This window comes from Coturnix japonica, chromosome Z (assembly GCF_054131305.1).
Source record: "Coturnix japonica strain WE chromosome Z, WE-NBRP24, whole genome shotgun sequence".
In the NCBI taxonomy this organism is placed as follows: domain Eukaryota; kingdom Metazoa; phylum Chordata; class Aves; order Galliformes; family Phasianidae; genus Coturnix; species Coturnix japonica.
In genome coordinates this window covers 28,249,412-28,272,145 of record NC_140702.1, presented here as the reverse complement: position 1 = coordinate 28,272,145, position 22,734 = coordinate 28,249,412, and the positions used below count along the sequence as shown (strand labels likewise).

At 39.3% G+C, this 22,734-nt stretch overlaps 1 protein-coding gene across 2 annotated transcripts in view; it reads right to left on the bottom strand.

The window, feature by feature from the left end:
* Nucleotides 1–1,218: 1,218 nt before the first annotated feature.
* SHB (SH2 domain containing adaptor protein B) overlaps nucleotides 1,219–22,734 on the bottom strand; it is a 68,870-nt gene continuing 47,354 nt past the window's right edge. The window contains exons 4-6 of one of the 2 annotated variants that reach the window (XM_015849495.3): nucleotides 20,795–20,966; nucleotides 16,745–16,864; nucleotides 1,219–3,893 (exon numbers count right to left, since the gene is read on the bottom strand). In XM_015849495.3, the coding sequence (XP_015704981.1) occupies nucleotides 3,710–3,893; nucleotides 16,745–16,864; nucleotides 20,795–20,966 (476 nt within the window). In that variant the 3' untranslated portion in view covers nucleotides 1,219–3,709. The remainder of the gene's footprint in view (nucleotides 3,894–16,744; nucleotides 16,865–20,794; nucleotides 20,967–22,734) is intronic. The other variant, XM_085529502.1, reaches the window with a different exon arrangement.

Below are 22,734 nucleotides of genomic sequence, written 5' to 3'. Positions count from 1 at the left end.
GCGATCCGTAGTATTTCATGTGTGATTATTGTAGATTATTAAAAGGGAAAGACCACATTAAAAAAAAAAAAAGGGAGATGCTCTACCACTTAGTTTCTTCTTCTCTTCCTCACACAGGTCTGTGTCATTCTTGTTGCACAGCCCTGAAATGCCCCAACTCAAGGACAGCATGAATAACTGGCAGCAGCAGTGGAGGATTAAGGCAGGCTCTCCCCTGCCATCCAGCTACTGAGGAAGGGTTAACCCAGAGAGTAATCAGAAAGGTGAACATGGAGTCACATCTTGGATGAAAGGCGGCATTTGCAGCTAATACTGATGTTGCCATACAGTGTTTGCACTGACAACCTGTGGAATGACAGCAAGAGAAAGGGCAAACCATGCATCTCACTGCAATATGGAGGAACAGTACATAGATGTGTCATTCTCCAAATGTTTTTCCTCAGAGCATGGTCTCAGGCCAAATTCTTTGAGAAACTCTAAGTGTGTGTTTTGTATCTCTGGGTAAGTAAGTACAGAATCCATGGTGAAGGCTGTACTTAGACAAAACTTAAGAATTTTTCCAGTTATGGAAGGAAACATGAAGTGCAGTCCTGGCCAATAAAATTCCCATTCCCATCATACAGATGCTCACAGCTCAGACGTTTCCACCATGCTGAAATGCTCAACAAAACAGAGGCCTAATGAGCACCTCTTTCAGAGACTGCAAAAATGAATCAGCAGTGTTCACAGTAAAAGCAGTAATAACTGGATTCCTTCAGCATCTCCAGCAATTAGACAGCAGTGTCATTCATACTTGCCCCTGTCCTGCTTTTGTTGCACCCTTGCGAAGGTACACACTGTCCAAAGAATTTCTCAGGGCAGAACCGAGGCATCTGATTTTCCAGATTCCAGAAGAGACCACAGCCCAACAATAATATTCAGAACACAGTTAAGACACACAAACATAAGGTGTTTTCAAAAGCCACTTCAACTGTTCCATTCAAAACAATCTGAGAACACACTGACAATTACAGGAAGAAATTGGAGATGTTTATATATATTTTTTTAAAATAAACTTTTAATGTGCTATATAGGCATGATCACTACGAGATCTTCCACCTATATGCAATACTACACACTGCAACACACTGCATTTTCAATGTACATTAAAAAGTCTGGGAAGAATATTCCTTCACTGGAAAAAATATCATACAATCACTTAAATAAACAAAGACAACATTACAGTGCAAACAAAATCCTGGTTTTATTTATTCTGCAATTACTGAGTATTTTCTTTCTAAAAGTTGTTTTTTTGTGTTTTTTTTTTTTTTTAAATAATTAAAAAACCTACCCACTGACAACCAACATTTTCTGAGATGATTTCCTTTTGCTGAATCATGGTCTGATCCTTGAAGCTGTAATAAACTGTATACATATCTGTATGTTGCATATTGACCTGATTTGTGTCAGGCTTGGGATCCCAACCCCAAACCTGCAGACGGCAATAAAGTGGCACCGCTGGCTTCAACTGACTTTTGATCAGCCTGTGTCAAGAAAAACTCAGTACAACAGTCCTCTCCGTGAACTAAAGAAAGCGTAGGTAAGAAAGGGCCAGGTGCTGGTTTACAGTTATTTTGTCCTCTGCTGCTAATTGTTGTTAGAGTGTAGGGGCTTACTTTTCCATAACAAGAGAAAAACAGTAGTAGAATTACAGCAGCAGATGCAAGCAATCTGATTTCTAATCTATGAGACATCTGCCTTCATGTAGTCCTGTACCAGCAAAAACATGCTAATGATAAAGTGCTTTTATGCTCTTGCCAATTGGGATTTTATGGGGAGAATGAAAGCATCAGGGAAAAGCGAGTGTGCATAGGTGGGAACACAAAAACTGGAGTAGTTGTTTCTTGGAGAGGAATGTTGTCTCTTTGTAAACTTCATTGTACAACCCTTCTCTCAGAAAACCAGTAAGAACCTCTGCCTTTGAATTCCATGTGGGATAGGGACAGCTCGATCCACTAAAGCTGATAAACAGAGTGACACTGGGCTCCTTGTGTGCATGTGGTCCACTCCTGCTCAGACGGTGTTGGATGTCATAAACAGAAAAAGGCAGGTTTGAAAGACAGGCAGCAGAACATTCACCACTGATGACATCATATGTGACTTCCTTCAGGTTCTTATCAGATTAGACAATACAGTGAAGCACTACTTTTACAGGCAGTAAGTGATTATTTCATTACATTTTTCAGATTTGCACTTCTACACATACATAAAAGAGAAGAAAGGAAAGAAAAGCTGAATTAAATAACACACAATTTCACAGTCCTTTTGCAGTCTGTAAAATACCTAAACTGCATGAAACCAGTTTGCTACTAAAACATCTGATAGGTTAATGCACAACACTCTAGATATAGGTGGGAGATGGCACAAAGTGAGGACTACCAGGCTATTGAATCCCCAGTTCCAATTTCTGAACAATTATAGTATTTCACTTATGCATTCAATGAGCACACAGAGTATGTACCAAATATCTCTCAAGTGGATGGGCACCAAGTTGGCAGGACTGAGGTAGAGAGCAGCTTCTGCAGCGCTTCTTGCTGGCACTGTATGAAATACGGCAAGGGGACTTCTGCTCACAGGGAAAACGAACACTGTCCAGAAGGTGTGTGTTGAGGAACCATGTTTTAAGAATGTTTTGCACACTGCAAAAATGAATTTCTGCTCTGCTACATACCACTGTTCTCATTAGCCCAGCTGTGAAAGCCAGCTCGTGTAACAGCAGTGTAACACACACTTCTGAGTCCGCTACCTCAGCATGACAACTGTTTGTTTCAGATGAAATAAGCAAGTGAAGATTTTGCCTACAAAAGCTGTTTATAAGCCTTTGACCACCCTCATGCATAAATACTAACCCACATATTAAAATGACTCATTCTCAACTACTTAAAACATTGGGGTGCAACTTCCCCAGACAATATTAGCCACCTGCATCTAGGAATGAAACTTGCAAATGAAGACAGTAAACCTTGTAGATTTATTATTGTACCAAAAAAAAAAAAAAAAAAAAAAGGATAAAAATATAGAATAGACTACTTTTTTTAATTATATCCCCTTATTCATAAATAATTGACCGTGACGTGCTCTCACAAAACTATTCATTAAGATTGATGTGCCTAATAACATTTCCACATTTGACTACCCCAATAAACACTGGGGTTTAAACTCTGGGCATTAAGAAATCAAAACGCACCAAACTAAGTGATCACACTGAGCAGCAAGGGTTTGCCTGCTATCAGATCCTTCTCAGTCCACCAAGAACCTCATGGGCAGGTTACTTTTTCACATGGAAAAGCTTCTAAGGGTAGGAAAAGAATAAATGTTGCTGGTGCTTTACTGTTGAGAAGAACTTGTTGATTCAGCTTAAACCACGGAGAAGGAACATTTTGTTGGGAAGTATCTGCATTCACAGAGAAGCTCTGGGAAGGCTATCTGTTCTCTCTGTACTCAGGTAAGATTTCTTTCTCTTACACAGAAGCACAGTTCTAGAGGCATGCTGCAGCATACAATTACCATACAGAAAGTCCCATACACAATTCTGTAGATCACCTGCATGCCCCAGTCTAAAGGCAGTTGCTCTGCATCATAGACTCGAGTGCTGGATTCCAACAATGGATTTAGTGCAACCCTGCTTACCTCTCACCTCCCATCCACAGGAAGGGGTGAGACTAGGATATTAGAGGGTCCGCACAGCCACAGGGTAGAGCAGTGACAAGTGTTCTGCTCCTTTGATAGGAAGCTTTTTTGTAGTGTAGTAATGGATGACTTCAGGAACACTGTCGAAGGGAGGGCTATTCTGACCCAGGATGTATTTTTCTTTGGTTTTTGTCAGCTTCATGTGCATAAAACCTTGACTGCTCCTGCAAGAAAAACAAAGTATTAGTTCACGATTTTGTACAGGGAGGAGGACAGCACCACAACAGACTCACTCACACTGCAGGGGAATGTGGGAGAAAAAGACATTTTCTAAGTGACAGGCCAAGATTACCCCAAAGCACATTGACTGTTAGTTGAAAGCCTCCAGAGGCAGTCCAGCACAAAGGCAAACCAATGTTGTTTTATACTAGAGCTGACCTAGAGGCATGTAAGAGGACAGCCTCTTTCCTCTTTCCTCCCATTTTGCTGTGAGCATTTACTTTTCATGAAACTGCCTATCATTTTTCAACAAAAGGTGTCACTCTTTTCGTTGTTCTGGGTCCATGCAGGCTGTAAGCCTCACCCAGATGAGACAGATCATGTGCTACGGAGTCCCCTGTGTAGGGCACACTTTTCTTACCCTACAGCGATTGCCCGAAGCGTGGCCTTGTGCTGGCAGAACTGCTACCCTCAGCTGGGGAAAAACCCTCAGATCAGCCCTTTGCAGAGCTTAAAAAATTTAATCAGCACTGTGCTTAGTTCTGTCAGCTAGCCTGCAGCCTTTCTACAGGCACAAGTCAGTAAGCAACTTTGCTGAGGATTTTTTTATTTTTTCTTTTAACATTCTTAAGGCAAACTAAACTCATGCTTGAACTTAAACATAATAATAGTTAACTATCAAAGCACTGGGCAAAATTCTACCACCACTGGCAGTTCTACAAGGAGTCTGCGGACATGCATGCCCTGAGCCAACTTGAGCAGTGTTCTGGTTCAATGGCTGTAGCCCCAGACCATTTGCTTACAAACAAGGGAACATTTGTGCTGCTGGCTTTTCCCTTCACTGCAAAGCAGCTGAGGTATGGCATGAACTAATACTTCTTTTACCGTATTATTCCATCAAAGCTCAGAGATGCTGCTCAGGGAAGCTCCAGTGGTCCCATTTCTCATCAAAAGAAGTATTTTCTCGGCAATTTCTCTTTCTTTTGGTAAAGCGTGTTTGCAGAGCAAATTGCAATCACAGAGAACCCCCCAGCACTAATGCATCTTATTAGTGTGCAGTGTTTGAAAGGAAACATGCAATTCATGCCAATGCTGGATAACATCCATTACCATAACAAAAAGCAATTTTTGATCAAAAGGGCTATGAAATACTACTAATGAAATTGACCCTAGTAACAAAACCAATCCACTCCTAAAAAGCAAGATATTTAATAATACATGATGTAATTTTGCAGCTGCTGGTACATACTGCCTGCAGCTAATATGTACCTCTTACAGCTCTTACTTTTCTGGTAATTGCTCAATGAATTTTTCATGAAAAAATACAAGCCACACTCACCCTAAATCAATTCCTTTCATAGTAGAATGACTGAAAAACCTTTCATACAAAACTGATATGACTGGAGGTAGAGGGACCACTTTCATCCTACAGAAATAGTAGTTCCCTTTAATGTAGGCTACATGCAATTCATATTTATAGGATCAAAAATTCATCACTGTTTTCTGAGCCTTCTACCTTAACACATCAGTATCTCAACACACATACTCCCTTTTCAGTCAGACTGAACTATAATTTTTAAGAGGTGTAGACCTGCAACTGTTAAAAATCAGTAATGAAGCAAAATGACTATTGGGGGTAGAAGGATTAAGTTGATGATCAAAGAACCTTTCCCTGCAGCCACTGTATCATCATTTATATCACCATTTAATTGTCGTAGCCCTCTGTTACACTGGCCTCACTTAGCCATTGAAAGATGAAATCCACAAGGCTAACACTCCCAGGGATTTTATTTGCACAAGGCTTTTCTATTAAAACCAACTGCTATAGGAGATCTCTGTGGAACTTCCCAGATGATTAAACTTTCAACTGGTCATATGGAGATGAAAAGCTGCATTCTTTGTTATCTTCAGTTATTTTCATTCTTACCTATCTTCTCTAATTATTCAGTAAGATCTCTGACAGGTCTCACCAAAAGCTATTTTTCTTTTGAAAGTATTTATCAGAAAACTGGTAGGAAATAGATGGTAAGCTAACCGAATGATCTGACTGTTGAAAATGTGGGATTCCGCACCCACATACATGTCCCCTCACCTTCCCCTGCTGAAGAGAAGGTACAAAGAAGTCCTTGGTGTTCAGACAAAAAAACCTGGAGTTTCCCCTCTGCAGGTTTTCCCTGAATAGGTCTGAAACAGGGGTAGATTTTATTGTAGTTTCTTGTGAAATAAATAACTCCCATCCCCTCAGAACCAAACAAACAGAAAAACAAAATAAGAAACTCCCCTCACATTCATTGTATTTCCTCCCTTGCACTTCTATGGTTTTCAGTTCTCCCAGAAAAAGAGAATGATTTTTGCTCAGTAAAGCCCCATCTGACCTGCATAGAAGTAGATTTCTGAAGTCCTTCTCTGTGGAGCACAGGTGGCAACAAGCAGCCACGTTAAACTGATCTCAGAGCTCTGCAATGTCAAGAATGCATGTCCACAAAACTAAGGGACTAAAAGGAAAGATCAGTATTTGAACAATGAACTGATTCTGCTGATTGCCAGTGTTCGTATGCAACAGTAATCACTGCATTTTTAATGACAGAGTGAGCTCTAATTTCTATCCCAGCTGCTTTTTCAGATGTCCAGAACTCTTTAAGCTGAGCACTGAGATTACTGGCAGATGAATTAGAATAGATTCTAAAGATTTCTAATTTAGAAATTCTAAATCTAATTTAGAAATTCTAAAAATTTCTAATTTAGAATTAATTCTAAAGATTATTAGAAGCTGAATTTTGTGTTTTTAGTACTTTCCTCTCTCCCTTCTTGCCCTCTTTTAAACTTCCAAAAATTAGATTGTGAATCTGTTATCTGCTTTCCTTGTTCCAAGTAAACCAACAGAGACAACATTTGTTGCAGCCAAAAATACCAGGACAGACATTTACAGTCTTCTAGAATGAAGAACAAATTCACTTGGAAGGAAGTGGTGTGGCAGGTGGATTCAAAGATCTCAGTAGGTTCTTTCCAGCTGAGCCACTCAATTCCATGTTAGGTTAGCACATTGAAACAACGCCCTTGAATTAAGCCCTTCCAAGTGCCAAGGATTTCAAACAATTCACATCTCCATTAGGGATCCTGTAAACCCTTCCCCTTTTGTTTCTGAAGTCTGCCTTACAGGCTTCCCTCTTCTGACAAGCCTCAACTCAAATTAGGGCCCATTAGTAACTGGCATGGACAGAATACGTCTACACTTGTTTTACAACACTACTTCTGCTAGACCAGTGACTAGAATTACAGGAATATTGCTCAGAAAGAAACTTGAAAGGAATATTACAATATTCCTCCATTATCATCTCCTCCAAAGCTTTTCAATTCACGCCTTGATCTTAGTAAACACAGAGGTTATTGAAATGCAAGTTAGAGATGAGGGAAAAGCTCTATGATTGAAGCAGCTGTAAATCAGTTTCTGCTTAGTTTTCTGCAGTGCCATTTGCGTCCACTTGAATTTTACAAGCACAAGCAAAACATGCCCTTGATAACATATTGTCATGTTTTTGGAATCTGGATTACTCAATTATTTCAGCAACAATAGCTATTAGAAACTTCCTGGTCTTCCATGTCTGACAACCATGAAGTAGAACCTCTAACAAAATCCCCAATCGAATACATGAACATTGATGAAAAATGGTGTCTTAAGTAGATCTGACATCATCACTTTGCAGGAAAATATGCTGGATTGTTACTGTGTGACTTCCAAACGTTGCTACGATTTCTCAGTATTTCTCCCGAGTTTTTGTTCAGCTGAGGGTGACAAAATGAAGACAGTGTCAAGACAGTGACACTAAAGAAAATATTAATTCCTACCTCATTTCAACCATTCCCATGAGTCTCAAATGCAGAGCTAGAGAGCTCCTAGATACTTATCCCTGTGCCAAACTGATTTGGACTCTCCAGGGCAGGTGTTTATACAGACACAGTACATGATACATGACTAATAGTCACACCTCATTTAAAATGTTTTGCAACTCAACCATAAAACCAAGCGACTTTGAATTAGAGCTTTCCCACACATTTTACCTCAGTTTTCAAAATCCAGTGAGGATGGGAAAACGGATTGTGCAGACAGCTCATCAGATCATGCTTTGTTTGATCTTATGCCTGAACTCTGGTAAAAGAACCTTTAGGAAATACTAATTAGGCACTAAACCTAGCTTTTTTTATTTTTTTTTTTTTTCTCTCCAGAAAATGTTAACAACTATGAAACATTATTCATGTTCACAATCAGGAAAATTGGCCAAGCTTTCTGAATGCAGGTTTTGCTGTAGAAATTGCTGTCTTGTCAGAACAGATCTTCTGCATCAAGGCATTCATAGTCAAATGCCACTTGGGCAAGGAAAAAGGCAACAATATTGCAGCAGCATCAGAAAAAAAAAAAAAAAAAGCATTCTAGCAACGCTGGAAATGTATGTTGTTTCACGCTGTCACTTTGAACAAAACTGACAATGTTTCATGGCAACTTACAGCAACAAAGAAATGAATTCAAGTCTCCTCTGAAGCAAACAATAAACAAACCTGTGGTGGGTTTTTGTTTGTTTGTTTGTTTTTTTCCCCATATGAGTGATCAATTAAACAAGTCCTTTACTGGAGAAAATCAAGATTTTACCTGACTATCATTCTTGTGGCTCAGCTCAGCTTTTTCAAGCACTGTACACGCAGCCCTGTCATCCCATATGTAACAGCTACTACCTTCACTGTACAAGCATGTGTCACTTCCTCTGCTAAAGAGGGCTAGTGTTCCTCCCTTTGCAGCAGCATGTAAAACAGCAGTTTGCAGCAGTGCTCTGTTGTGCCCTGGCTCTGTTCTTTTCTCTATAACCAATGCTAATCTGCTGCTTAGAAAGTAGGAAGGATGTTTAGCCTATTGGACTTCTGTAGAAGCGGCAAAATCCTCATCTGCTAAGAGCCAGCTCCTTGTAATTTCTATTTAGGCTGACAGTAGACTAGAAATGCATAGAGAGATAAGAATTAGGATTTTCTTATGTTACAACTACTACTTTCCAAGGTGTTTTGTGTTTAAAATTAAACACAATTTACATTTTACAATGTAAAGAGCCCAGGGTTAATACAAAAACCAAAACCTACTGCAGATCTTATGTTATCAGTCTTGAAAAACAGGACCTCTTCTACAGATCAGTCCTACATTTTCATTTGCAACAAAAACTCTGCTTTCATTCTCCTCGGCCATTTAAGGAAAACCACAAGTACATCTGTAAGCTCACAGGATCAGGGTTTTAGTAAACAACATTGTCCACGGATGTCAAAAAGGCTGGATTCAGTTCTTCTCTCCCACTGAAGGCAACGACTGCACAGAAATTATTTCAGAAAGGAGAAAGGAAAGCCCCTTCCTGTGTTCACTTACATTATGCGTATTCAGCTCACTTCTGAAATAATCTTAGCCTAAAATTTAAAAGCAGTCACATTTCCCCAAACTGAAAAGTAAGTCAGAAAATGAAGTGTAAGCACGGTGCACACCACTGCAAAGGGCCTTGACAAAAGGAGACTCTTACTGAAGGAGTTAAACAACAGCACTAAAAACCTCAAAAAACTGCTGAAAGCCAAGCAACTCAAAAATCACTTAACTGTGGCAGAGGATCTTGAAGGTTCTGATAAAATTTCATGTAGAGATGAGCACCACATATTTCTTGTGACCACAACAGTCTCAAAGCCAGCAAATATGTAACGTTGGAGGCAACTGTACTTAGGATTTTGAGATAAATTTAAATACTAGAGTAGATTTCAGGAGGATTAAAAGCACACATTGTTCTCTTCAGGACATCAAGCTGGAAACCTTTTTTACAGTGAATAAGCATACTCAGCTGTACTATTAATTTTGAAATTACCCACCATTTCATCCAGAGAAAATGAATCCTCACCACCCATCAGGCAAGCATACTTCAGCCACTTTCAGATCTCTGGATTTCCCTTTTCCAACATACTTACTAGTATCTGGACAGAAATCAGTCATCTAAATCTGCCAGCTGTTTTCATGCATTCTAAATAACTCTATGGAAGCCTGTAGAAATGCACAGTAACAATGGCTCTAGGCAAACCAACCCATACAGGATCTGCCCTCTTCCATTTTTAGAGAAAGTAGTCACCTTTCATCTCTGTCAGCACACACCACTTATTGACAAGCTGTAAACTCTACTTCCTGACGCAAACCAATGCTCAGATACCAGGAAATGTTTTTTCACCACTACAACATCATTAAAAGATGACGGTTAAATGTGTTAACAACAATTAAGAAATACAATAGCTGTTAATTGTTGTAACTTCAATTCTATTCCAGCTGAGGCTTGCAGCACACCTATACACCTCCAGATTTCTGTTCTCATCCAGTCCAACTCCCTGTCCCCAGTAGGATCTGCCCATCAGGCTGCTGAATGTTTTCTACAGGCAGTTTCATAAAATCTGTGCGGATAAACATCTCCTGACCTCTCTGAGACCAGTCTCAGGGTTGCACTACTCTCACAGGGAAGAAGTTCTTCCTTATGTCCAATGGGAACTCCTTGCTGCAGCTTATGACTCACTGTCCAACAAACAGCCATTTTCTCAGTAACTTTCCTGGTAAGGCATTCCAAAGCTCACCACCTTGCTTTCTCTTCTACAGAGTGGCCAGGCGCTCAGTACTATGAGCTAACATCTACCAACCCTTCCAGTGGCTCTGTCTCTGGACCTGTCCCATTTTTTACCTGTCCCATTTTTTTATAGGAGGCCTCACACCAGATACAGCTTCACTAGTAGTGTTCTGTAATCCCTTTTTTGTCCTTTTGCTTCTGCTTTAGCTGCTACAGTCCAGCAGGTGGCTGGATTTCACTGAGCAAGACTGAAACTTAAGGCAGTATTCAAACTGAGATTTCCTACTGTTACATTTCACAGTGCACCTACAAGAGCTGATGTGCACTGAATTCATGGCTGAACACCTGAAATGCAAGCACGATGGCTCTCCTCTTGCTTCTATACCTCTGCCTGCACTTATTCTACCACCCTAATTTCTAGTAAAAAGCAGACCTTACATAAAGAAGCTTGCAACTGGGCAGTTCATTGGCAGCAGTGAAACAGTTATCAGGAGTATGGATCTCAAGGTTTCACTGAGCCTTATGCAATCAGAACTGGGATTAAGGAAAGAGTGAAGGAGTACGAGAGGGCCAAGCACCTACAACCCTGAAAGAACACAAAGAAAACAAAAAGAACAATGACAAGGGGTTCCCATCAGGGGTCAGTAATGGGACCAGTGCCATTTAGAATCTTCAGAGTGGGACTGAGTGCACCATCGGCAAGGCTGTGGACACACCTGAGGGGGGATGCCATTCAGAGTCTTGAAGAGCCCTATTGAAAAGGACCTGGGTGTACCAATGGATGGCAGCTGGACCTAAGCCAGCCTCAAACCTCCATACATATATACCAAAAAGTCATCTACATTCACAGAAGAGCTTGCTGTCAACACTAACTAGAAGATTTGCCAGGAGTTAGCATTAAATAGTCAAGTGCTTCACATAAAACATGAATGAACTGTGAGTATACTCATGCATATATATGTGCATTTGAATAAATTCAATATTTTCTCTACAAATGCTATTTCTCCCTCACAGATACTTCAATATATGTACTTTTCACTTCATGGAGTCACTTCTGTGGGTAAACAGATATCCTGCCTGCCTTTCACCTCCTTCCAACAGAAGCCATGATGTTTATCAACTCTCGTTTGCTCTAAGGGCCAGCTGGAGTCTAACTACCCTTTCATATTTCAATAAATCATGGACAGACCAAAACACATCATCCTGCTTCTGCTCCTCATCTACTCTTCTGGGGAGATCATCACCTCTGACCTGTCAGTGTCCCCATACCATGCCCATTCAGGAGATCTTGTTAATCACAGCTGCTCGGGTCTGCCATACCTGTACAGCTGAAGTCTGTGTTAAGAAGCGTGAAAAATCTCAGCCAGGGCACTGAATGGATGCAGGATGCATACTATGGATAGCTAAGTGCTCCTTAGAGCTTCAATTCTTTCCTCAAATTTATTATAGTTAAAGAAACAGCAAGATGCTACAAGAACAAATTTAGTAATTACTCGTTTCACAAATCTAATCTGATGCACTGCTAAAGCCTGGAGGGCTTTTCTCTTCAGCCTCATGGCCTCATCTTCAGCACAGCTTTCACATTTTCTAAATGCAGTGACAGCAGAGACTTATTTGCATTTCTTCAGCAGTCTGTTGCTGCATGAGCTTCCATTTCAGTGTGGCTGAATAGAAAACAAAGAAGCAGCCCCACTGTCCCCTCTAGCAAAGCCCCAGAGAAACCAAGACAGACTGAGACACCAAGACAGATACTCCTGGAATTGCTGAGAGTAATCTATCAGTGGAATAGTTCTCTTTTTGGGAAATAAAGGTTGGCATTGTAAGTCCATAAACAGCTCCTCAACAGCTCAGGGGGAATGAATCAAATAGTATTCAAGGCTTTACATAATAGGATGGAATGTGGATGGAAATAAGCTCCTAGGTCCCCTATCTGATGAGAGGTTGGGCTCTCCTTGCAAGCCTCTATAATAACCTACCCTACCCAACATGCTTTTTTGGCACCCAAGATTAGATTTGCTGAGTGAATAAAACAAAGATCTTATCAACCACACAAAACCTGTGTCAATTGCCACCTATCCTCCCAGCTGTGAGCTCAAGCATATGACCTATCAAGTAGATGTTAGAAGATGCATCCAGAGAGCTATTCACAACTTAAATACAAGTCAAGTGTGGAACAGAATGCTACCCATACCCACTGGCCTGAAAAGGCTACTGATGCTCCACACAAGCCTCAGTCAGCTCATGACAATACCATGCCACAGTTCCCTATCACTGGAATAAAGGTCTTCATTATTTTTAAAAGGAGAAGACACTATTTGCCTTCTGAAATGCACTGTTCTAGTGTTCATTGCCAGTCAGACAGCAAGAATTTCAATCAAATTACAACTGAAGTTACCAGGGAAGAGTTTAGCTGACAATGGCAATAACATACTGAGCTCTCACTCTGTTTACAGCTTTCATTTAGCTCAGTTTCCTATTCTGGCACTGATATAACTGGAAAAAGATACATGACAACACCACACAAATCAGAAATGCCGCTTTTAAATTTCCCAGCAAGATTATTCTCTTATTGGATATGTGTCTACAGTCTGCTACATGAAAAGTGAGCAAAGCCTTCTTTCCAGTCCTGATCCAGAGTCATACAGTAAGGAGAGCACTGGATTGGTACAGCAACACAAGTCCTGTTCTGTGTAGGAGAGGTAGGAGAAGTGCGTTATTACAAAATTGGGGTTGGCATTACCAAAGACGCCGGTATGATGCACCTAAAAACAACCCCACCCATGATCAGACAAGAGCCAAATTCTTGCAGCTCCTTCATCTTTTTTTTTCCTTCTGATGTGAAAGCCAGTCTTACATTCTATTGATGATGATGGAAATCAACTGCCTGCCAGTAACGTCATCCAGCAACTTCAGTTTGCACTGGAATGTTCCAGAGGCTCTTTTCTTCAAAGGGAAGTAATTTTATCTGCAGTAGTACAAACTAGGTTATACACTTCCCCAGTGCAGTCTGAGAAGGGGATGGCTGACTGCCATTGTGCCTGTGGTTAATCCTGCCAATTACTCCATGCATCTTGTTCTGAGCACTTTCATACAAGCCACACATCTGTCCTGGTGAAAATGGGAGGTGAAGCAGATTGTCTCATAAATCTCACTGAGAAGTGGAGCACTGGGAAGAGTACAAAACCATATGAACACTGGCAGCCCTACTGGAAAATTTTGTAGCTCATTCACTTAAGTCAACAAAACTGAGTAAGGACAGAGGTATGAGATCTCTCTTATCCCTCAGCGGGAGACACAGGACTCCTTAAGCTGTTGCTTCCATTGTGACATAAGGTACACCAGCAATATATGATGTCACTTCACTTAATGCTCACAAAAGATTTCACTCTATCAGTTGGAAAGATATCCAGAAAAACAGTATCTGCAGTAATGTCCAAAGATGCAACTGAGAAAAAAATACAGAGCAATGCAAAAAAACCCAAACCAAACCAAACCAAAAAACAAACAACAAACAATCAAAACAAACAAACAAACAAACAAACAAAAACAAAACAAAAAACACTGTAATGTAGAAGGAGTTTGAGACTAAAGCTCCCCGAAGAGATAACAACAAATACTGTAAAGGAAACATACATACCAAATTCAGAGGAAATTCATGGGAAAAGATGAAAAACTGCATAGTTTAGAAATGAGTACATACACATTATTTCACATTTTAATGAAGGAAGCAGGAGATCCCACAAGACAAGTGCTAATGAGTATATAAGATCTCATGAGAATTAAATGAAGAGATTCCTGGCTGTACCTAGCACAAAATAGCCTCATCATGTACTGATTAGTTACCTCTGAGCAAATGAATCAGAGCCCCACATAGCAGCATGTGGTTGGTACTTTGGAAGGCCCATTTCCTGTATCTAAAAGTAGTCATATGCAAGCCTGATTGGTTGAAACATCTCTTCACAAAAGTTCTAACTAAAATCTGAAAACTGAGAATGTCACTTTTGAGCATATTGAACAAGAATTCTTCCATTATCAAAACTATCAGAAGCCTTACCCTCCACAAGTTGATTTAAAATAAAACAAAAAAATAATAATTCTCTCCACTGGAAAACTAAAAAAGAGCAATGAGTTATGCAAGCAGAATGAGGGAGAAAAGAACTCTATGGCAGTGAGTAGGAATCAGGTGTTAGGGAACACGAGTATCAAATATTAGCTTTGTGAGTAGTTTGCAGATGGTAGTGGTCAGGAAAATGGAAAGTAAAACAGAAGCAGGCTGCTAGAAGAGTGAGGAGGTTTGCATGATAACTAATATATGGTTAAATGGCAAGATTTTTGTTTAACTACATATTTGGAGAGAAAACATTGGCAGCATTTGCAGGATGTCACAGAAGTTTCTAGAAAAAAGAAAACTGATGACTGGGCAATGGATAGCACATGAATTCTAAGTGCAATACCATGGGCTTGAGAGAATGATGCAGGTTCTAGTGAGGATATGGGAGAATAAACATCACTGCAGGAAAGTGGTACACAGAGTTGCATCAACAGGTGAGGGTTGGCAGAGGATCTGATAAATGTACAGAGGAAGAGCTCAAAGTTATTGAAAACTTGTCTTAAACTCTAGAAAACACAGGTTGGAGGATGTCATTTATCAAGCAGATGCTGAGGAACCTTTAGCTAAGTGCCACAAGAAAAATCTAGTTTAGATTATTCTGAAATACAACACAGAAAAAGGGCACTAATGACTACCATCCAGTTGCACAAATTTCTGACATGTGAAGAAAATAAAGAACACCGGGCAAAGTGGGATAACTAAGGATAACTAAGCACTATAGCCAATTCACTAGACCTTGACTATCTTTTTTTCTCAGAGCTTGCCTCTTGTTAAATAACAAGGAATTGTTCCAAGACAAGAATTAAGTGAAACTCTATGACATGCTTCAATAACAGAAGTTGTATTTTAAGACTTACAGAATATGAAAAGTTAAGCCCTACATATACCTGAAGCATACGCCATCAAGCCTCCAATGTCTGAAAGAAGCTAGAGAAAAACTGGCAAAATTGATCAAATGACAAAAGTGACAACAGGAGCTGAACTACATTCCTCAAACAGGTCTTTTCCAGTTTAAGGCATACCTCTCTTGTACAGAGACCACAACTATAACAAAGTAGTTGAGGTTTTAATGAATCCTTACAAAATATCTGAACAGAATGTCAAAACTAGGTCAATACATGCACTTTTACTATGTCTAAAATTGAGATAGAAGACCAGTTTGAAATCTACTGTTTATACCATCCAGTTAAAGCAGGGTAGAACAGATATGACCCTTTATTTCTAATTAACCTAAGGATGTACAAAATTCAGCAATGTATCTAAAAGTGTTACCATCATGTACTACCATTATTGCAGCTGTAAAGTATGCTTGAACAACAGCTCTGTAAATAAAATGTTTAAAAGTCAGGAGTAATGCTGGTTTAAAAACAAAACTACCACCATGAAAAACGAAAACACAAAAAACCTAAGAAAGAGCCAAGATCTGTTTCTTTCCCACCTAGGAAAATCTGTTCCACATCAGATCCTGTCCTGGAAGGAGAAAATCAAGTAGACAGTTTTCTTTGTCTCTGTATAGCTAACATGAAGGTCAGGAGCCTTCCTGTTCTCCTGCGTGGAAAACTTGAGAATCTGAGAACTTCATCTGCTGGATATGCAAATGAGCATATGTCAAGGCAAAGATCTGTAATGTACTTTGCTAAGCCAAGGTAGGTGATGCTAAAACCAGCACTGGAATTGGAATAATGTTTATTTCCTAATTCTTGATGTGGGGCTTTTTATTTCCAACAACTGAACCAATACTGCTGGCCTCTGCAACAAAATGACATCCTTCCATGTATAAATCAAGTGACTTTTACAAAAGGAATAAACCTGCTCCTCTCCCAGTATTTATTCAACCTGAAGCAGGAGCAGGAGACCATTTCAAACCAGAACCAGAAAAAAATACCCAAGTTTATTTAGTTAAATGGGCACCAAAGGAAGACTAAAAATCTCTTAACATGCCCAAATTACAAGGTCTTAATTCAGCAGCTGTCACTATACATCATGTAGGCTGACAGTCTCAAACCCTCTGGGTGCCCTTCAGATCTGAATTAGTGCAGCAACAAACTGAATAATTTTCCCTCTTGCACCAGTGAAGTTATGGCTTTTAAATGACATTTACTATGTTTTACTGACAAGTACTTACTTCAGTGAAAGAGAATAGTCGTGCTTGCTTGTTTGACTGTTTCTTACAAGGTAGCTACACTCTTTACATAAACGTAAAAGGTTTTCTGCATCTGTCCGACTGATTGCTCCATGATACCATCTAGGAAGAATCAGAGAAATTAATAAAGACATGTTTCTCAAGTCATACTACTTTACTATTTTATTTCTTTAAGGTGTGGATATTGATATATTTAAGATCTAAGAAATTGTAGGTTAAAAACATATTGCTTGCTTTATCTGACATTAGCATTACCACTTGTGGAGGCTTGTAGTCTGTCTCAGCTGAAAGAAGATGAGTCAGAACAGGTCAGCATATGATAGAATTGGCATACTTACCAATCTCTAGAGTAAGTGGAATAGGCTCAGTCTTCTATATAGGAAATGAAGTGAATGGGGAGAGGAGAGAAGGTCCTTCACTAAACTGACCACTGCAAACAATCTCCTCAGTGCCTGCTGCTCTGTATCAGCAAGTTACAATTTTGCAATCCAGTGGAAAGTGCTTTGTCCCTTCCCAAAATGTTCCCCAGTGAGATAACAAGCCTAGTTCTCCACAGGTTTGATTGCTCCTCTGAGGGAGATCTCCCCCTTCCTGCAACTGCAAGGTACACTCTGAAACAACATGGTACAACACCTCCCTGTCTTCCCAAGCTGGATAATACATGCATTTGGAATGCCATCTCTCCATCATTACCAGGAACAAAAACTGACCCTGTGCAAAAGTTTCCTTTTGTTTGTTCTACATTTATTTTCCTGTTTAAATTACTCTGAGAGATGCTCCAATTAAAATATAAGTGAATAAACAGAAGTTCTTTTATCAGAAATCGCTGAGCCAATGTCAGCTCAGCTGTTAAATTTTGTAAATGCGCTAAATGAAAATTGGTGTTCAAAAGAAAAATTCATCATGTGTCCACACTAACGAAAGCTAGAAGTTATACTGCAGCATATTCAAGACAGACTAGCAAGGATTACCCTAGACAGCTCCATCACATCACAAATACCACAGAAACAGAGATGTTTCTGTTTTCAGGCGCCTCAACAGTTATTTACTGCTGGAGAAAACTTCTCAGGAAGAAGTTAAGGTCTAAATTGTCTTCTGAATGTAATGAAGGATGCTAATAATGTCAAACACAAAATGCATTTGGAAGAGCATAAAAAACATTTCTATTATTTAAAAATTGTATTTCTTTTTTTCTCCTAAAGGACCAAATGCAGCCAAAATAAGAAGTGACCTAGACCAAATCAGGGAGGTATCTGGAGTTGGATATTCAGAGGGAAGTATTTGATAGATTCTTTGGGCTGCATGTTTCCCAGTTGGCAGAGAGGTTCATGGAGAGCAAGCACAGAGTTGGTTCCAGGGGAAAAAAAAACCAACAAAACAAGAAGAAAAAAACTGATGCTCAGAACAGTCAGAAAAAACAAACAAACAACAACAGCAAACAAAACAAAACAAAACAAAAAACAACCTACAGCAAAATGTGAAGACAACTTCTGATGGGAGAACATCTGATTCAGAAATGATGCCTGGAAGCTGTTCTGGCTACTGCTGAGAATCAACAGCAGTGCTGAGAAGTGTAATTGCTTGTGAATCATATGCCCAAGTAAATGGGACATTTAGCTTGCTCCTGTTACAGCCAGCTAAAGATAAGCATAGTGCTATAATAAGTTTAAAGTTCCTGCCTAAACTGCAATTTCAAATGTATTGTGGCTGTTTGCCCTGGGCGTGCCTATTTTTGAGATGTCAACATATAGATATTTGTATAGAAAGTTCAAAGATTCCAGATGTGAATGATGTGATTACAAAGCTGTAAAATAGCTTGTAAAACACACCAAAGGAAAAGTACAGGACACGAGAGCCTGAAGACATGTATATCTTCAAAGGAACCCTGGAAAACAGCAGCATACAGTAAACCTGGAAGCGAAGTTCAAACACAATCACGCACTTCCTAAGACAAACTGAAAGCATCCTGGCCATGGTTTATAGAAGTTCCTCCTGATTTGCCTTATTTTGATTGTGTTACAGCCACTACATGGCCAATGCTCCACTGCAGAGAAGATGGCAAACATCAGCTATCCAGTAAGTGTGATCAGTTATTACAGCTCACAGGACGTACAACACTACTACTCTGTTTCTGAATTGGTTAGGGCAAAACAGGAAGTCAGACCGTGTGTGCACAGCAGGGAGGAGGGATTCACTTTCAATAGAATGCACGGAACACACACTTTCCTTTTTCACTGTTAGACTGAGAAAGTGGAACAAATTCATTCAATTCCCCTGTGTCTGTGAGTAAGTCTGTTTATGGTTATGGATTCCTTAGTCACAAGCAACTAGAAGTAATTTCCTCATGCATTATTATATATTGGACTTTCTGTCAGTTTAGGAAACTCCCAAATTACATATTAAAAATTCACTTGTAAATTTGCATGCTTTCATTCATCTAGATCTTGTGTTCCTCTTTACAATAAAAATTCCATTCTTAAAGAGAAAGGACGGAATAGTGCTGTTAAGAAGTCTGACGTCAGCAAAGATTAAGCACTTTAAATTATTACAAATAATCTGAAGTACAATAAATCCAAACTCTTCCTTTTTTTTTTTTTTTTTTTTTTAACCAATTTTTATTAACTGGCTATCCATTTCAGTTTTGTTCCTGCAAAACAAAGAATCAAAAATAATCTTAAATGCTTAACACTTAAATGACTAGAAGAAATAAAACTAACTCTGCAGACTGAAGTTCTAAATTGCAGTTACATTGCATAAATCTGTTACAATAATGTACTTATGAGTCTCTACAATGTTTTAAATGTATTTTTTTGGTTACTGTGGACTGAAACAATCCAAGTACAAGGACCAAGTTTTACAACCAAATTTGTGGCCATTAGTAATTTTTCTGTAATGTGAGTGATTTCACAACCCTGGTTGCTATCTCCTCTGTTCTAGGTAAGTCTACCCTTTGTTAGCAGGAAGGTGCTTCAAAGGCTGAAGCTGGCTTGGTGGAAAATGATACCATAAGGATTATAATATTCACTGTTGGGAGCTGAAAGCTCCATACTGCTAATGTAATATCATGCATGTAAAAATAGTGTATCAAAGGAAAAGGAATTGTTGGAATCACCGTTGCTCAGAATCAACTGACAGAAAAGACTTTCTCCATCTGAGGAATTGGAAGTGCAAAAACTACTCAGTGCTAATCTCACCAATACCATTACCATTCAGGCATGTCTTCTCTTTCACCTGAAAAGAAACTCTGAGTACTGTCTAGAGTGGGACTCCCTTAAGAGATTAAAAACACACATCTCTGACTTAACCCTCTAAATACAAATATCAGCATAATGTGTGTAAATGACTCCACAGGAATATTTTCATTTCTTTGTTTATCAGGAGTTTCAGACACTTTTCTTGGGGCTACACTTTTTGGTCACTCCTTCACACCTGCCAGTCTGTTGGAATAATCTGAGGAACGGTAATGACACACGACAGAGGCCATCCTTGCAGATAACAGATTGATTAACTCCATGGAATACTCCCAGAATATGAATGTGGAGCTGACAAGGCTGTTTCTACAAACCACCCTCAGATCTGACACCACAGAGTGGGAATAGTCTCTTTTATTTAAGTTTTGTTACTTGTATCATCAAAATTCTCCCTACAGCAGTATTATAGCCAAATGCAAGGCATTTCCTGAGATACCAGAAATATGACATGCAGCAATAAAAACACAAGAATTTGCACAGCTTCAAAGCACAATTTGAATGTACATGAAATACACTTGCTTTTCTTAATGCAACACAGTATGCTTTAAAGTAAAATAACTGGGCATGACTTATAAGATGGAACTGATTGTTCCTGAAGTACTCCTATTCTGTTTCCCACAGAAGTTAATTTACACCTTAGAGAATTAATGAGAACAGTTTTCTGAGTGCACTAACAGAGGGGATGCAGAAGAAGTGGAGACGGACAGCAGAATCTAGGACATCTGCTGCTCCTGTAAGCAGGAACGCAAAGAGCTGGAGTGCAATTACTGGTGTTACTTACATCTGCTTTTCCAGTGGAACAGTTGGATCTATTCTTTCTCCTAGAATGCCACAGAATTCTGGACTGCCATGTTTGATGGGTTTAAAGCCTCTTCCAGGTGCTCTTAATTGCCTGCGCTGGTCATTTGAAGAAGAAGGAGATGCTTGTCGTTTCTCACTCCCATTAAATTGAGCTGCAAGATATAAAAAAGTTACTTCTGTAGGCAAGTTTAACAAAAAGCATAATGGCTGTAGCATTTAGAGAAGTTTCCTGCTTCCCAAGGAGAATAAGCACGCATCCATTAACATTAAAATGGTTTGCCTACAAAATAATATTTATCATCTGGAAATGTTTCTAGCAATGTAAAATACAGTCCTAAAATCCACACACTTCTAAATGCTGTTAAAATTGTCAGTACTTATGTTAACACTTGGTGTTGTCTTCCCCATTGGATGATATTGCAGAAATACTACTTGCAGTAATGAACACAGGCTTTCACTCAACCGCTCAGAACAATAAGTAAGCAAGAAAATTACAAACTCAGCTTGTCTCAGCTTATGTGGAGTCATCCACACAGTGATCCTGGTGCACTTTTAGACAGGTGACACCCATCTGCACACATCAGAAATGCTAGCAAGTAGCAAACAATTAAAGATGTTTTCTTTTATAACACTGCCACAAGGTTTTTGTGTTGAAAGACTAGGGTATGAAGTGATGAAAAGGAAAATTTGCATTTGTTATGTTTCTTTCTCAAACTGTATTATGTCAAGGAAAGCAATATGGTTATTTATCAAGACATATATAAGCAAGACCTGCAGCCTCATCCCCCTAAAAAAAAGGAACCAACCCACCACACTTAGAGATTCTACATATCTATAACTTCAAAGAACGGAGTGATCAAATACTGACAGGAGCAGCGAAAGGAGCTATCTACACTTTCTAGACACTCATTGCCTTCTGGGCTTTGCTTCTTCACTGTAAAATTACCAGCAGCAGATGGATTCTTGTTTCTAAAAATCATCGAGTGGGGAACAAGTCGAACAAACCTCACTGTATCAGCAGGCAAATATGACAGTGCACACAGAGCAGCCAGCTTTTGTGTGAATTTCAACAGCAGCATTAGAGAAAATGAAAATGTTGCAAGGATAATTATAGAGAAACGCTACCACAGCATGTTGTAGATCATGTGCATTCAGATCTCAGCTTGTAACACACAGACATCTATGTGTCTGGTAGTACTTATTGCTTTAAAGCAATTGGACAACAGGGAAAAAGCTGTAATCTTCAATAATATAATGCATACAGAATAGAAATGTGTTGGACTTGGAAAATCTTATGAAGGGTTTTGCTTTGGTTATTTTTAAATGCTTTCCACATGTCTTGGGCACACTTTCAAATTTCTCCTCTTTTTTGATAAATTAGGCACTAAATATTATCAAAATTGGACAGATGTAGAAATTCAAATTCTGATCTATACAGGGCAGAAATATGGTTACATTTTGAAATGTGCATTCAAAATTAACCTTACTGCTGGATAATGAAAGCAGACTAGCGTAACAAGGAGAAATACTGTATGTGGGGTACCTGCAAGTGACACACGAACAGCACTGTTGTTTCAACTTCAAGAAACACCTGCATACTGAAATTTGGGAACTCTGTGAATGTACATGATCTTTACGTTATCAGCTACTGATTGATGAACATCTTCCAAACAGCAAAAATCAGTTAACAAAACAAACACAAAATACAGTTCTTAACAGTAGCAGCAAAATTTTTACAACATTATGATGGTTAAAAATAGGACTCGTTTGGCAAAAATAGCACAGACAAAGTTAAATTTAAAATGTTTTGAATGTTTTTGTCTGAAAAGCTCAGACAGCCTCTGGACTCCTGCCCTATTTCTCTCTGCAAACTAAACTGGTGGGAAGAAGCAGTTTAAAGGGATATCCAGACGGACAACA